A 14,542-nucleotide genomic window follows, 5' to 3' on the forward strand; every position below is an offset into this window, starting at 1 on the left:
AGGGCCCACTCCCATGTGATCTTACGGTGGCTATTGGGAGGACTCGACTGACGTATAAGAGTTTTCCGGACCGAGTCATAGCCACTATGGGGAGAGCGAGGTGGTGCTGCGCACCAACAGCTTACGCCAGAGTTTGGCTAACCTTTGAGTCCTGGTGTGCAACGGGATCCATTCTCCCGCTTCGGCGTCAGTAGCCTCCATCTTGACCTTCAGGAGGGTCTCCAAAAGGGACTGTCTCTGGGTTCTCTTAGAGTTCAGGTAGCGGCCTTGGCCTGCTTTAGAGGACATGTGAAGGGTTTCTCTCTCGTCCATGTTATGGTGCGCTTCTTAAGGGGAGTTAACCAACTGGCACCTCCCCTGAGCTCAATCATCTCTTCGTGAAATCTTTTCTTGGTCCTGCGAGCAGTACAGAAGCCTCTTTCTTGAATTTCTCTGAAGGTTTTGACCCTGAAGTCTGTGTTTCTGGTTGCAATCTCTTCGGCGAGAAGAGGGTCAGAACTTCAAGCCTTGTCTGGTAGAGACCCCTTACTGCAATTCACGGCAGCGGGGGTCTCTATACGCACAGTACCTTCCTTTTTGCCAAAGGTGTTTCTTGTTTTCATGTGAATCAACAACTCTGCCTCTCTTTGTGCCGAGTGGAGGATGATCCGAAGGAGTTTTTCGTCCTTCGATGCCTGGATGTTAAGTACTCATCAGATACTTGAAGGTGACAAATGATTTCCGGGAAACGGATCATCTTTTTTGTTTGTTTGCTGGGCCTCACAAAGGTCACAAGCCATCCAACCCTTGGCTCGTGGGTTCAAGGAAGCTATGGATTCACCATACATTCTTTCGGGGAAATTGCCACCGGTACATCTGAAGGCTCATTCTATGAGAGCTTCGGCGGAAATTGAGATCAATCTCTCTGGAGTACAGTTGTAGATCGGCGACTTCATCGTCATTTCATACCTGTTCCAAACACTATCACCTGGACGTGGCCACAAGGGGTTAATGTGGCGTTCGGCGCCTCAGTGTTGCTGTTTGGCATTTCTGAGTCCCACCCTGGGTAAGTACTGCTTGGGTACATCCCACTTGTCTATGGATTGATCTATCGGACGCTATGGAAGGTAAAATTATGTATCGTACCTGATAATTTTCTTTCCATTAGTCTGTATAGATCAATCCATAGCCCCACCCAGAAAACGGTGGTGTATTTTTTTACTTGTGTTTATGGTTTTTCAGAGGCACCTTCAACTTCTCAAGTTCAGTTTCTAGTTCAAGTCAAGTTCAACTTCAACAAGTTTAAGTTCCCTGATTTACCTGGAGTTGGAGCGAAACTGTTTAAGTGAGCTGTTTGAGTTCCTCCCACTTTTGTGGTGGCAGGGCCAATTAATCAATTCAGTTCCTCCCGCTGCGGCGGTTAAAGAATTGAGTTGTCAGTCACAGGAGAATTTCTCAAGGTCCATGGGCTTTGGTATCGACATACTGAGGAATTGGTGACTGCATGTGACCATATATAGGGAGCCAAAAGATTGCTCTCTATCTCCCCTGCTGGTGGGTGGACATAATCCACTTGTCTATGGATTGATCTATACAGACTAATGGAAAGAAAATTATCAGGTCTGATACATAATTTGACCATCTGCTTGATGACAAGGAAGGGAAAATTAGGTTCTTACCTTGGTAATTTTCTTTCCTTTAGTCATAGCAGATGAATCCATGAACCCTTCCTCAGTGGTTCATTATGCGATTCATGTTACTTTTATGTTCAGTTTTTCTTGTAGATATGTTCTCTCATTGGGAGAAGTTGGAAAACAGTCTTCAGGATTTCTGTTCAGTTACAGGAGGATGAGTCCATTCCCTCCTTTGACTTATAGCTCCAGTTTTGGGGCGTTCATCCGCTGTGAGGAAAGTTCATGTTGTTATGCTTTGCGGTGTAACACTGCTTTGGAAGCTTCAAATACTGAAGAGGCAGATGGAGCTAGCTGGCCATGAGGCACTATGGTTTTTCAGTGCTCTATCCCTGCTGGTTAATGGACACAACCCACTCGTAATGGATTCATCTGCTATGACTAAAGGAAAGAAAATTACCAAGGTAAGAACCTAATTTTCCCATTGGCATGAATTAGAATTTACATACTGGAAGCATATTCTGTAACGTGATACATGTAAATTCTAAGTTGTATGGTTGAAAAGGGGGCGTGAGGAATGGGCAGATCATAAGCGTTTTCTAAAATCTAGTTGTGGTGATATAAAATACACCCGGTCCGCGCCTGATTTAGTCATCTGCATTTACTTTGGCGTAACTGCCTGCAGCTAAATTTAGTCGTGCATATTCTATAAACTGCGTAAAAACTTAGGCTTAATCTCTAAAATACATCTAAGGTGTACTTTATTGCGCTTAGGCGAATTTAATTTCGGTGCTACATTTTTAGTTATGTATAGAATCTAGTCCTTAGTGACTGAGTTTAATGTACCAAGTGCTTCAGTGTTAGAACCCCAAATTCTGTTCCTCCATTGAAAGGCTCATTTTTACTTCGCTGTAATAGCATAAGCATTGAACTGGAATGTTTGTCCTTTATTTTATATAGAAGATGTGAATGAGGAATCCAACCGAAGAGACCATCCAAGTATAGGAGGGTTTGGAGCCAGACGGAGTTTTGGAACCATGAAAGGTATAATTAGAAGAGAGGGTTTAATTTCTTGGTGCATTGGCTTCTTTTGAGTAGTGCACATTGATGTGTGAACTTCACTGTACCAAGTAAAATCATTCAAAGAGAACTCACTAAGTGGGAGAAAATTTGGGAGCCTTTTATCAGTCATTGTTCCTTTTAAGATGTGGGGATTGGAAGGGATGAGAGGGAGAGAGGTTTTGGGGGGGTTTTGGGGGGAGTGGGTTTGGGTAGGGGAGTAGCTTTTAACAATCACAAAAAAAAGTTTCTTTTCAGGTGTTTTGGGGTTCTTAAATGAACAAGGTGAAAATCTCTTCTTTCACGATGTTCTGTGTACCTGGAATGTGGTGATATAGGAATATCCTGTCCTATTTGTTTATGATACTGTATTTCTCAGTGTTTCTGTTTTTGGAAATTCTCTTATTGTTCAGTAAATACTTCTTTAAATTTCAAAGAGAACGTGTTTTTTTTATTATTATTTATTACATTTGTACCCCGCGCTTTCCCACATACAGCAGTGCTCAGCGCAGCTTACATTGTAAAAGAAAGTATCTTACATGGTAGAAAATAAAGCAAAACAAGAAAATGAAGGAAGAGTATTATAAACTGTTATGATCATAGCTACTTACATAAATAAGTACTTTACATAAGTACTTACATAAATAAGTACTAAAGATGCAAAAGTCAAATAGGTAACCAGAACACTTAACATAGTGCACGTGTGCAAGCTACCAAGACTTTGTTTCCAAACAGTGTGCAAGCTACCAAGACTTTTTTTTTTTCCAAACAATTAACAAAATTGTAACTTTACAAATAGTAATAGCAGCTAGGAAAATGAATGCATGAGCTGAATGTATGTAGAAAATGAATTTGATACGTTGGACACAACTGGTAATAACATTTAAGTGTCTTAACAGAATATTAAACTTTAGGTGCCATTCTGTGTCATGTTCTCTGTGTATGCAAGATACGGGCATCTGAGGATATGGCGGCCATCTCAGAGGTGTGCGCCTTAGGATGGGGTGGCCATCTTGGAGCTGGGCAGCCTCAGGAAGGAAGCCCATATTTGGGCTTGAGGGCGTCTCCGGTGGGGGCAGCCATCTTGAAGACAGCTGTGCATGTTTGGGCTTAATTCCTGTCCTATTTAAAGCCCTTCCTCCAGTCCTTCCGTGCTTCGGCTTCTATTCAGTTTCCTGTGTAATTGCAGTGCTTCTGGTTTTGCTACTATTTGCTGCCTGGTATTGACCCCTGCCTGATTCTGGATCTGCTACTGCTTGCTGCCTGGCACGGACCACTGTTTGCTCCTGATCCTGCTTTTGCCCATTGCTTGGCCGTGCCCGTGGACTTTGTTCTGGTCTCAGTTCTCTCTGCTGTTTGCTTCCCGCACCTGGGGGCTCAACCCCTGGGGAATGGAGGAGGGCACAGGGGGAACTCGGGGTTGGCCGACAGCCCGGTGAGGAATCCTCCATCGGGCACAATGGCTCACACCTCCACTGGGCGAGCCTGACATTCTGTTTATCATTGCAAGGCTTTTAGTGCTGATTTTATTTGTTCAGTTGTCTTGCCTCTAAAATCAGCCATGCTGCAGCATTTTGTATAAGTAGTACATAAGTAGTGCCACACTGGGAAAAGACCAAGGGTCTATCGAGCCCAGCATCCTGTCCACGACAGCGGCCAATCCAGGCCAAGGGCACCTGATAAGCTTCCCAAACGTACAGCACATTCTATACATGTTATTCCTGGAATTGTGTGGATTTTTCCCAAGTCCGTTTAGTAGTGGTTTATGGACTTGTCCTTTAGGAAACAGTCTAACCCCTTTTAAAACTCTGCCAAGCTAACCGCCTTCACCACGTTCTCCGGCACCGAATTCCAGAGTTTAATTATGCATTGGGTGAAGAAACATTTTCTCCGATTTGTTTTAAATTTACTACACTGTAGTTTCATCGCATGCCTTCTAGTCCTAGTATTTTTGGAAAGCGTGAACAGACGCTTCACATCCACCTGTTTCACTCCACTCATTATTTTATATGCCTCTATCATGTCTCCCCTCAGCTGTCTCTTTCTTCTCTAAACTGAAAAGCCCTTGCCTTCTTAGTCTTTCTTCATAGGGAAGTCGTCCCATTTCCGTTATCATTTTAGTTGCCCTTCGCTGCACCTTTTCCAATTCTACTATGTTTCTTGAGATGCGGCGACCAGGATTAAACAGAATACTCAGGGTGCGGTCGCACCATGGAGCGATACAACAGCATTATAACATCCTCACACTTGTTTTCCATACCTTTCCTGATAATACCCAACATTCTATTAGCTTTCCTAGCTGCAGCAGCACACTGAGCAGAAGGTTTCAGTGTATTATCGACACCCAGATCCTTTTCTTGGTCCGTAACTCCTAACGTGGAAACTTGCATGATGTAGCTATAATTTGGGTTCTTTTTTCCCCACATGCATCACCTTGCACTTGCTCACATTAAACATCTGCCATTTAGCCGCCCAGTCTCCCAGTCTCGTAAGGTCCTTCTGTAATTTTTCACTATCCTGTCGCGAGTTAATGACTTTGAATAACTTTGTGTCATCAGCAAATTTAATTACCTCGCTAGTTACTCACATCTCTAAATCATTTTAAATATATTAAAAAGCAGCTATCCTAGCAAAGACCCCTGAGGAACCCCACTAACTACCCTTCTCCATTGTGAATACTGCCCATTTAATCCCACTCTGTTTCCTATCCTTCAGCCAGTTTTTAATCCACAATAGGACATTTCCTCCTTTTTGTCTTTCCAGAACATGTTTGCCACGTAGGGCAGAACTTTTGCAGCTTGAGCCGGCTGTCTTGGTATATGTGGGTACCAATGACATAGGAATATGTGGGAGAGACAATAGGAAAATGTGGGGGAGAGATTCTGGAAACATTTAGGCTCTTAATTAGAAAGCTCAAATCCAGATCCTCTGGGGTAGCATTTTCTGAAATGCTACCTGTTATGCGCAAGCAAATTAATACTGTCAAGTACTAAGCATGATGTAAATAGGAACAACAAACATAGTTTGAAATGTCTATATGCAAATGCTCGGAGCCTAAGAAATAAGATGGGAGAGTTGGAATATATTGCACTAAATGAAAAATTAGATATAATAGGCATCTCTGAGACCTGGTGGAAGGAGGATAACCAGTGGGACACTGTCATACCGTGGTACAAATTATATCATACTGATAGGGTGGATCGAATTGGTGGAGAGGTAGCATTGCATATTAAGGAGAGCCTTGAATCAAATAGATTGAAGATTCTGCAGGAAACAAAACACTTTTGGTATCACTGTGGATTGAAATTTTATGTGTAAAGGGGAAAAGGATAGTGATAGGAGTGTACTACCGTCCGCCTGGCCAGGATGAACAGACGGATGCAGAAATGTTAAAGGAAATTAGGACGCAAACAAACTGGGCAACACAATAATAATGGGTGATTTCAATTGCCCTGATATTGACTGGGTAAATGTAACATCGGGGCACGCTAGGGAGGTAAAATTCCTTGATGAAATCAAGAACAGCTTTATGGAGCAACTGGAACAGGAGCCGACGAGAGAAGGAAAAATTCAAGACCTAGTCTTTGAACGCGTGATCTGGTGCGGGAGGTAATGGTGCTGGGGCTGCTTGATAACAGTGATCATAATATGATTGGATTTGATATTTGCTTTGAAGTAAGTATACATAAGAAATCAAATACTTTTTGCCTAGAGTTTAGATACCTCATATTTTCTTTGAGGCTTATTTAATTTATTGCTTAATTAATTTGTCCTGTGAACCCTCTTTCCTTTCCTGCCTAGCTCTGATAGAGGGTAGGCTTGTAAAACTACATTGTGGTATAAAGGTGCATTTTACATTGTTGAAACTGCTATAACTTATTGGGAATATTTAGATCTATTTACAAAAGGAAAGCTATATTCCAGGGGAATTTGAAAGTTTAATCTTGAACTGAAAATTTCTTGATCAGACTCTACCATTCTGATTATCAGAGAGAACTCTCATTGATACTGCACTTAGCTGACTCACTGGGATTTATAATCCCACCCACCCCAGGGTTTTCCACACATTCATAGACAAGCCAAAACTCATTTACTTTACTCCTCAGTCATACACAGGCAATCTTACAGACTGTTCACCCCAACATAGTACACCTGCTCATACCCATTTCAACCAATCAGGATGACTTTTATTCTCTGTAACAATTGTGGTGCTTTAATTTCAAGGCCAATCATCTGGAGACTTAAGTCTTGTCCTATCTGTCTTCAGCTATCTAGTTTAAAACAGGAGCTCAGTAAAGTAAAGCAGGAATTGGATGCACTTATAGCAGCTTCTAGGACTGTACAGAATCATACCGTCTTCTCACTACTGCCTCAAAGAATAAAACCACCTAAGAATAGATGGTTCACAGTAGGCTCAGGCAGACCTCGTTATGTGACACAAAAGCATCCGCCCTCACAAGTGTTGCCCCTACAGAATTCTTTTGCTCCATTACAACACAGTGATGATCCTGAAAATAGAACTGAGGCAGAAGAGAAAGCAAAGTTGGAACAAAAGGATATGAAGGTACCCAAAGAGAAAAGATACCCCCAAATCATAAATGTTGAAGCACATACCAGGAAATGTAGATGGAAAGCGATGACCACAAATGCTCGCAGTCTAAGCAATAAAGTTCATGACCTTCAAGCCCTGATGTTGGAGGCAGACTTAGACGTTGTTGCAATCACAGAGACGTGGCTCAATGGTTCCCTTGAATGGGATGCAAACATACCAGGCTATAATTTATTCAGGAAGGATAGAGAGGGTCGTAAGGGTGGAGGAGTAGCTCTATATGTGAGAAATGATACGACAGGGACCTGGGGAAAGGAAGAAGCGATAATGATCACCTTAAAAAGGGATAATAGAACTTCTGTCCACGTAGGTGTTGTCTACAGACCTCTGGCACAATTGGAAGAATTAGATAAAGACCTGATCTCAGATATTCAAAAGTTGGGAAAGAAGAGAGAGGTGCTGTTGCTGGGAGATTTCAATCTGCCGGATGTAGATTGGAAGGTTCTATCTGCGGAATCAGAAAGAAGTAGAGAGATCGTTGATGCTTTTCAAAGTGCTCTGCTCAGACAAATGGTGACGGAACCCACGAGGGTGGGAGCGTCTCTGGATCCTGGTGCTCACAAATGGGGATAGCGTGTCAAATGTCAGAGTGGGTTCCCACTTCGGCAGCAGTGACCATCAAACGGTTTGGTTTGATATGACAGCTGAAGTGGAGGGCGGCCACTCAAAACTCAAAGTCCTGGACTTCAAGCGTGCTGACTTTAGTAAAATGGGGGAATAACTAAGGAAGGAACTGATGGGCTGGGAGGACATACAAGAAGTGGAAGGACAGTGGTCCAGGCTGAAAGAAGCTATAAATAGGGCCACAAACCTTTATGTAAGGAAAGTAAATAAAAGCAAGAGAAAAAGGAAACCGATATGGTTCTTCAAGCAAGTGGCTGAGAAAATAAAGGCTAAAGAGTTGGCGTTCCAGATATACAGAAAAACTCAAGAAGAAGAACACGGGGATAAATACCGGATGAAACTGAAAGAAGCCAAGAGAGAGATACGTCTGGCGAAAGCGGAAGAACAAATGGCTAGAAATGTAAGGAGGGTGACAAAAATTTTTTCAGGTATTTTAGTGAAAGGGGAATGACTAAAAAGGGAATTGTGAGACTAAAAAATACTGCGAACCGCTATGTGGGTAATGATGAAGAAAAAGCAAATTTGCTAAATAGATACTTTTGTTCTGTTTTCACAGAAGAAAATCCTGGAGCATGACCGTGATTGGCAAAAGTACACCCGAGAATGGAGTGGATAGAGCACCGTTCACGGAAGAGAGTGTGTATCAACAACTTGGAAAGCTTAAAGGTGGACAAAGCCATGGGACTGGACAGGATCCACCCCAGGATATTGAGGGAGCTCAGAGAGGTTCTGGCGGGTCCTCTTAAAGATTTGTTTAATAAATCCTTGCAGACAGGAGAGGTTCCGAGGGATTGGAGAACGGTGGATGTGGTCCCTCTTCACAAAAGTGGTGATAGGGAAGAAGCTGGAAACTACAGGCCGGTAAGCCTCACCTCAGTTATTGGAAAAGTAATGGAAGCGATGCTGAAGGAAAGGATAGTGAATTTCCTGGAAGCCAATAAGTTGCAAGATCCAAGACAACATGGTTTTACCAAAGGGAAAGCATGCCAAACGAATCTCATTGAGTTCTTTGGGTGACCGAAGAACTGAATCAGGGCCGAGCTGTATACGTAATCTACTTAGATTTTAGCAAAGCTTTTGACACGGTTCCCCACAGGAGACTCTTAAATAAACTGGACGGGCTGAAGATAGGACCCAAAGTGGTGAATTGGATTAGGAACTGGTTGACGGACTGAAGCCAAAGGGTGGTGGTTAATGGAATTAGCTCGGATGAGGGAAAGGTGAGTAGTGGAGTGCCTCAGGGATCGGTGCTGGGGCCGATTCTGTTCAATATATTTGTGAGTGACATTGCTGAAGGGTTAGAAGGTAAAGTTTGCCTATTTGCGGATGATACTAAGATCTGTAACAGAGTGGACACCCGGGAGGGAGTGGAAAACCATGAAAAAGGATCTGAGGAAGCTAGCAGAATGGTCTAAGTTTGGCAATTAAAATTCAATGCGAAGAAATTCAAAGTGATGCACTTAGCGAGTAGAAATCCACGGGAGACGTATGTGTTAGGCGGTGAGAGTCTGATAGGTACGGACGGGGAGAGGGATCTTGGGGTGATAGTATCTGAGGATCTGAAGGCGACGAAACAGTGTGACAAGGCGGTGGCCGTAACTAGAAGGTTGCTAGGCTGTATAGAGAGAGGTGCGACCAGCAGAAGAAAAGAGGTTTTAATGCCCCTGTATAAGTCGTTGGTGAGGCCCCACCTTGAGTATTGCGTTCAGTTTTGGAGGCCGTATCTTGCTAAGGATGTAAAAAGAATTGAAGCGGTGTAAAGAAAAGCAACGAGAATGGTATGGGATTTGCGTTACAAGATGTGTGAGGAGATGAGACTTGCTGACCTGAACATGTATACTCTGGAGGAAAGGAGAAACAGGGGTGATATGATACAGACGTTCAAATATTTGAAAGGTATTAATCCGCAAGCAAACCTTTTCTGGAGATGGGAAGGCGGTAGAACTAGAGGACATGAAATGAGATTGAAGGGGGGCAGACAAGAAAAATGTCAGGAAGTATTTTTTCACGGAGAGAGTGGTGGATGCTTGGAATGCCCTCCCGTGGGAGGTGGTGGAGATGAAAACAGTAACAGAATTCAAACATGTGTGGGATAAACATAAAGGAATCCTGCTTGGAAGGAAGGGATCCTCAGGAGCTTAGCAGAGATTCGATGGCAGAGGCGGGGCTGGTGGTTGGGAGGCGTGGTTAGTGCTGGGCAGACTTATACGGTCTGTGCCCTGAAAAAGACACAAATCAAGGTAAGGTATACACAAAAAGTAGCACATATGAGTTATCTTGTTGGGCAGACTAGATGGACCGTGCAGGTCTTTTTCTGCTGTCATCTACTATGTTACTATATTAGTGTTTAACTTTAAAATAGGAGACTATGATAAAATGAGAACGGTGAAAGAAAAATTTGGAGGAGCTGCTGCGAGGGTCAAAACTTCACATCTGGCGTGGATGCTGTTCAAAAACACCATCCTGGAAGCCCAGGCGAAATATATTCCGCGTATTGAAAAAGGAGGACGGAAGACCAAACGACAGCTGGTTAAAAAGTGAGGTGAAGGAAGCTATAGAGCTAAAAGAAAATCCTTCAGAAAATGGAAGAAGGAACCGACTGAAAATAATAAGAAACAGCATAAGGAATGTCAAGTCAAATGCAAAGCGCTGAAAAGGAAGGCAAAGAGAGGCTTCAAAAAAAAAGATTGCGTTGGAGGCAAAAACACATCGTAAAACCTCTTTTTTTAGGTATATTAAAAGCAGGAAGATGGCAAAAGGATCGGTTGGACTGCTAGATGACCAAGGAGTAAAAGGGGCGATCAGGGAACACAAAGCCGTAGCGGAGAGATTAAATTAATTTTTTGTTTCGGTCTTTACCGAGGAAGATTTGGGTGGGATACCGGTGCCAGAAATGGTATTCGAAGCTGATGAGTTGGAGAAACATAATGAATTCTCTGTAAACTTGGAGGATGTAATGGGGGCAGTTCTACAAACTGAAGAGTAGTAAATCTGGACCTTATGGTATTCATCCCAGAGTACTGATAGAACTGAAAAATGAGCTTGCGGAAGATTGTAGGGTGGCCAATGTAACGCCCATTTTTAAAAAAGGTTCCATGTTGGCTTTCTCTCATTAATCCAGGCTTCCTTAGCATCCTTCTTGATGGGCTCAGAATGCGACTGATGTGTTGTGCACGTCTTCCAGCAGGTAGAAACTGAGAAAAAAAAAACTGACTAGAGAGAGCCCATAAAAGCCCTTGGCAATAAGAGAGAGATAAATAATGGTTATTTATAATAGTCTCAACCATTATGCCAGGCACAGACGTCAGACTCGCCGGTCTATAATTCCCCGTATCTCCTCTGGAACCTTTTAAAAAATCGGCGTTACATTGGTCATCCTCCAATCTTCTGGTACCACGCTCGATTTTTAAGGATAAATTACATATTACTAACAATAGTTCTGCAAGCTCATTTTTCAGTTCTTTCAGTACTCTGGGATGAATACGGTCCAGTCCAAGAGATTTGCTACTCTTCAATTTATAGAACGGCCGATTACATTCTCCAGGTTTATAGAGATTTCATTCCGTTTCTATGACTTGTCAGCTTCGAATACCATTTTTGGCACCGGTATCCCACCTAAATCTTCTTCGGTGAATACAGAAGCAAAGAATTCATTTAATCTCTCAGCTATGGCTTTGTCTTCCCTGATTGCCCCTTTTACCCCTCGATCATCTAGTGGTCCAATCTATTTTTTTTTTTTTTTTTGCTGTCTTCCTGCTTTTAATATACTTTAAAAAAATATTTTACTATGTGTTTTTGTCTCCAATGCTATCTTTTTTTTCGAAGTCCCTCTTAGCTTTCCTTATCAGTGCTTTGCATTTGACTTGACATTTTATGCTGTTCCTTATTATTTTCAGTCGGTTCTTTCTTCCATTTTCTAAAGGATTTTCTTTTAGCTCTATAGCTTTCTTCACCTCACTTTTTATCATAGTCTCCTTTTTAAAATTTAAATGCCAATGTATTAGATTTCCTGCCTGTGTATACTTGAAAGCTAATATCAATATGATCACTGTTATCAAGCGGCCCCAGCACCATTACCTCCCGCACCACATCATGCGCTCCACTAAGGACTAGGTCTAGAATTTTTTTTCCTTTTCTCGTCTGCTTCTGTACCAGCTGCTCCATAAAGCAGTCTTTGTCTATGAATTTTACCTCCCTAGCATGCCCTGATGTTACATTTACCCAGTCAATATCGGGGTAATTGAAATCACCCATTATTATCGTGTTGCCCAGTTTGTTTGCGTTCCTAATTTCCTTTAACATTTCTACATCTGTCTGTTCCACCTGGCCAGGTGGTGGGTAGTACACTCCTATTCTCCGAGAATAAGCAGGCTGCTTATTCTCACGATTGGGTGACGTCCATGGCAGCCCCCAGCATCGGAAGATTTTTCTAGCAACAAAAGTTTGCTAGCTCTCATGTGATCCGTGCGCATCACGCATGCGCGTATGTCTTCCCGCCCGAACGCAAGCAGTCTCTCTCTGCGGTCAGAACGGACATGTTTTGTTCTCTCCCCCAGAGAGTTCCCCGTCGCGTTCTTCACGCGGTTTTTGTGCCTTTTCGGCATATCTTCACCTTGTGTGTTCATGTTTCAAAAAAGGGCTTTCTTTTTCTTTGCGTTAGCGGCTTTTTTCACTGCCCATACGGGTTTTTCCCTTTTTGGTGCCTCTTTTTTTTCCGGCATCATCGCTTTTGACCTCGCCAGCGCGATTTTTCCGCCCATGTCCTCGAAGCCTGCCAGTGGCTTCAAGAAGTGCACACGGTGCAATCGGACGATCTCGCTCACTGATAGGCACGTTTCGTGTCTTCAATGTCTCGGGGCTGGTCATCGCCCTAACGCCTGTAGTTTGTACCTCCAGCTCAAGAAGAGGACCTAGGCGGTGATATTGGCTCAGTGGAACATCCTGTTCGGAGCCTCGTCCTGTCTTTCGACGTCAACGGAGCCAACGGTACCAAGGTCATCGCCGGTTTCGATGTCTGCATCGGAGAGAGCATCGATGTCCGGAGCGCAGGTGATGGGTGTCCAGAGATACCACGCTGGTAGCAATGAGCCATCGAGTGGATCTCCACCTGCCTTGAGGGCTCTTGCGGTGCAGGCCCCCTGGGACCGACCACCTTCGGACCCAGCCCCGAGGAGACGTTTGGATTCCACGTCTTCCTCATCTGTCGTGCTTTCTGCGAAGGCGAAGAAGCACCGTCATCAGTCACCTTCCCGTCACGGTACCAAGAGCTCCAGGACACAGAAGGATTCGGTAGCCGTGAAGCGTCGACGCCAGGAGGACCGCTCGCCCTCCATACAAGAGGTGTCGATGCGCTCTGTTCCGGACAGCCCGGTACCGCCTCTGCGCTCCAGACAGGTTCTTACCGGCCCCACTGCCTTGCTCGACTGCCATTCTGGATGAGCGCCTCAGAGCCATACTTCCGGAGATTCTGGAAGGGCTGTTACGACCTTCTGCTCCGGTACCGCCGGTGCCTGCGCTGGCGATACTGTAGAGAGATGTGGCAGTTGGCTCTCCGCCCATGGCGCGGACTGCGACACCGGTACCGCTTGCGGCATTGGCGTGTGCTGCCAACCAGGACTCCCCGCCGACGTCGCTGGAGGGAGCTTTGTTGCCGCCGGCACGGGAGTCTTCCTCTCAGCACCGCCATAGAGGACCGGGTTCCTCGGCGTCGAGACGGGCTCGGCTTCGGACTGAAGTTCATGAACTTGTGTCCGATACCGACGGTGAGGCCTCATGGGAGGCGTAGGAGGACACCAGGTATTTCTCTGATGAGGAGTCTTGTGGTCTTCCTTCCGATCCCACTCCTTCATCTGAGAGAGAGCTTTCTCCCCCCCCCCCCCCCCCCCAAGAGTCTGTCTTTCTTCTCCTTTGTTCGGGAAATGTCTACAGTCATTCCCTTCCCAGTGGTTACTGAGGACGAGCCCAGGGCTGAGATTTTCGAGGTCCTGGACTATCCTTCACCACCTAAGGAATCGTCCACTGTTCCCCTTCATAATGTCCTGAAGCAGACATTGATGGCGAGCTGGGCGGAACCGTTAAGTAACTCCCACATTCCCAAGAAAGTTGAGTCCCAGTATCGAGTCCATGGGGACCTGGAGTTGATGAGGACCCAGTTACCTCATGACTCTGGAGTTGTGGATTTGGCTCTCAAGAAAGCCAAGAGTAGTAGAGATTACGCATCGGCGCCCCCGGGGCGTGAGTCTAAGACTCTTGACTCTTTTTGAAGGAAGGCCTACCATTCTTCTATGCTCGTGTCCAAGATCCAATCCTACCAGCTCTACATGAGCATCCACATGCGGAACAATGTGCGGCAGTTGGTGGACTTGGTCGATAAGCTCCCGTCAGAGCAGGCCAAGCCTTTTCAGGAGGTGGTCAGGCAGCTGAAGGCGTGTAGGAAATTCCTGCCAAGGGGTGCCTATGATACTTTTGATGTAGCGTCCAGGGCCGCTGCTCAAGGTATAGTGATGCGCAGACTCTCATGGCTGCGTGCCTCTGACCTGGAGAATAGGGTCCAGCAGCGGATTGCGGATGCTCCTTGCCGGGGGGATAATATTTTTGCTGAGCGCGTCGAACAGGTGGTAGAACAGCTCCACCAGCGGCA

General features: G+C 44.7%; 1 protein-coding gene across 4 annotated transcripts in view; it reads left to right on the top strand.

The window, feature by feature from the left end:
- DDX4 (DEAD-box helicase 4) overlaps window positions 1–14,542 on the top strand; it is a 369,112-nt gene that overhangs the window by 35,620 nt on the left and 318,950 nt on the right. For all 4 annotated transcript variants that reach the window (XM_030193136.1, XM_030193139.1, XM_030193137.1 and 1 more), the window contains one exon: window positions 2,571–2,654. In XM_030193136.1, coding sequence (XP_030048996.1) covers window positions 2,571–2,654 — 84 coding nt within the window. The remainder of the gene's footprint in view (window positions 1–2,570; window positions 2,655–14,542) is intronic.

This window comes from Microcaecilia unicolor, chromosome 2 (assembly GCF_901765095.1).
Source record: "Microcaecilia unicolor chromosome 2, aMicUni1.1, whole genome shotgun sequence".
Lineage (NCBI taxonomy): Eukaryota > Metazoa > Chordata > Amphibia > Gymnophiona > Siphonopidae > Microcaecilia > Microcaecilia unicolor.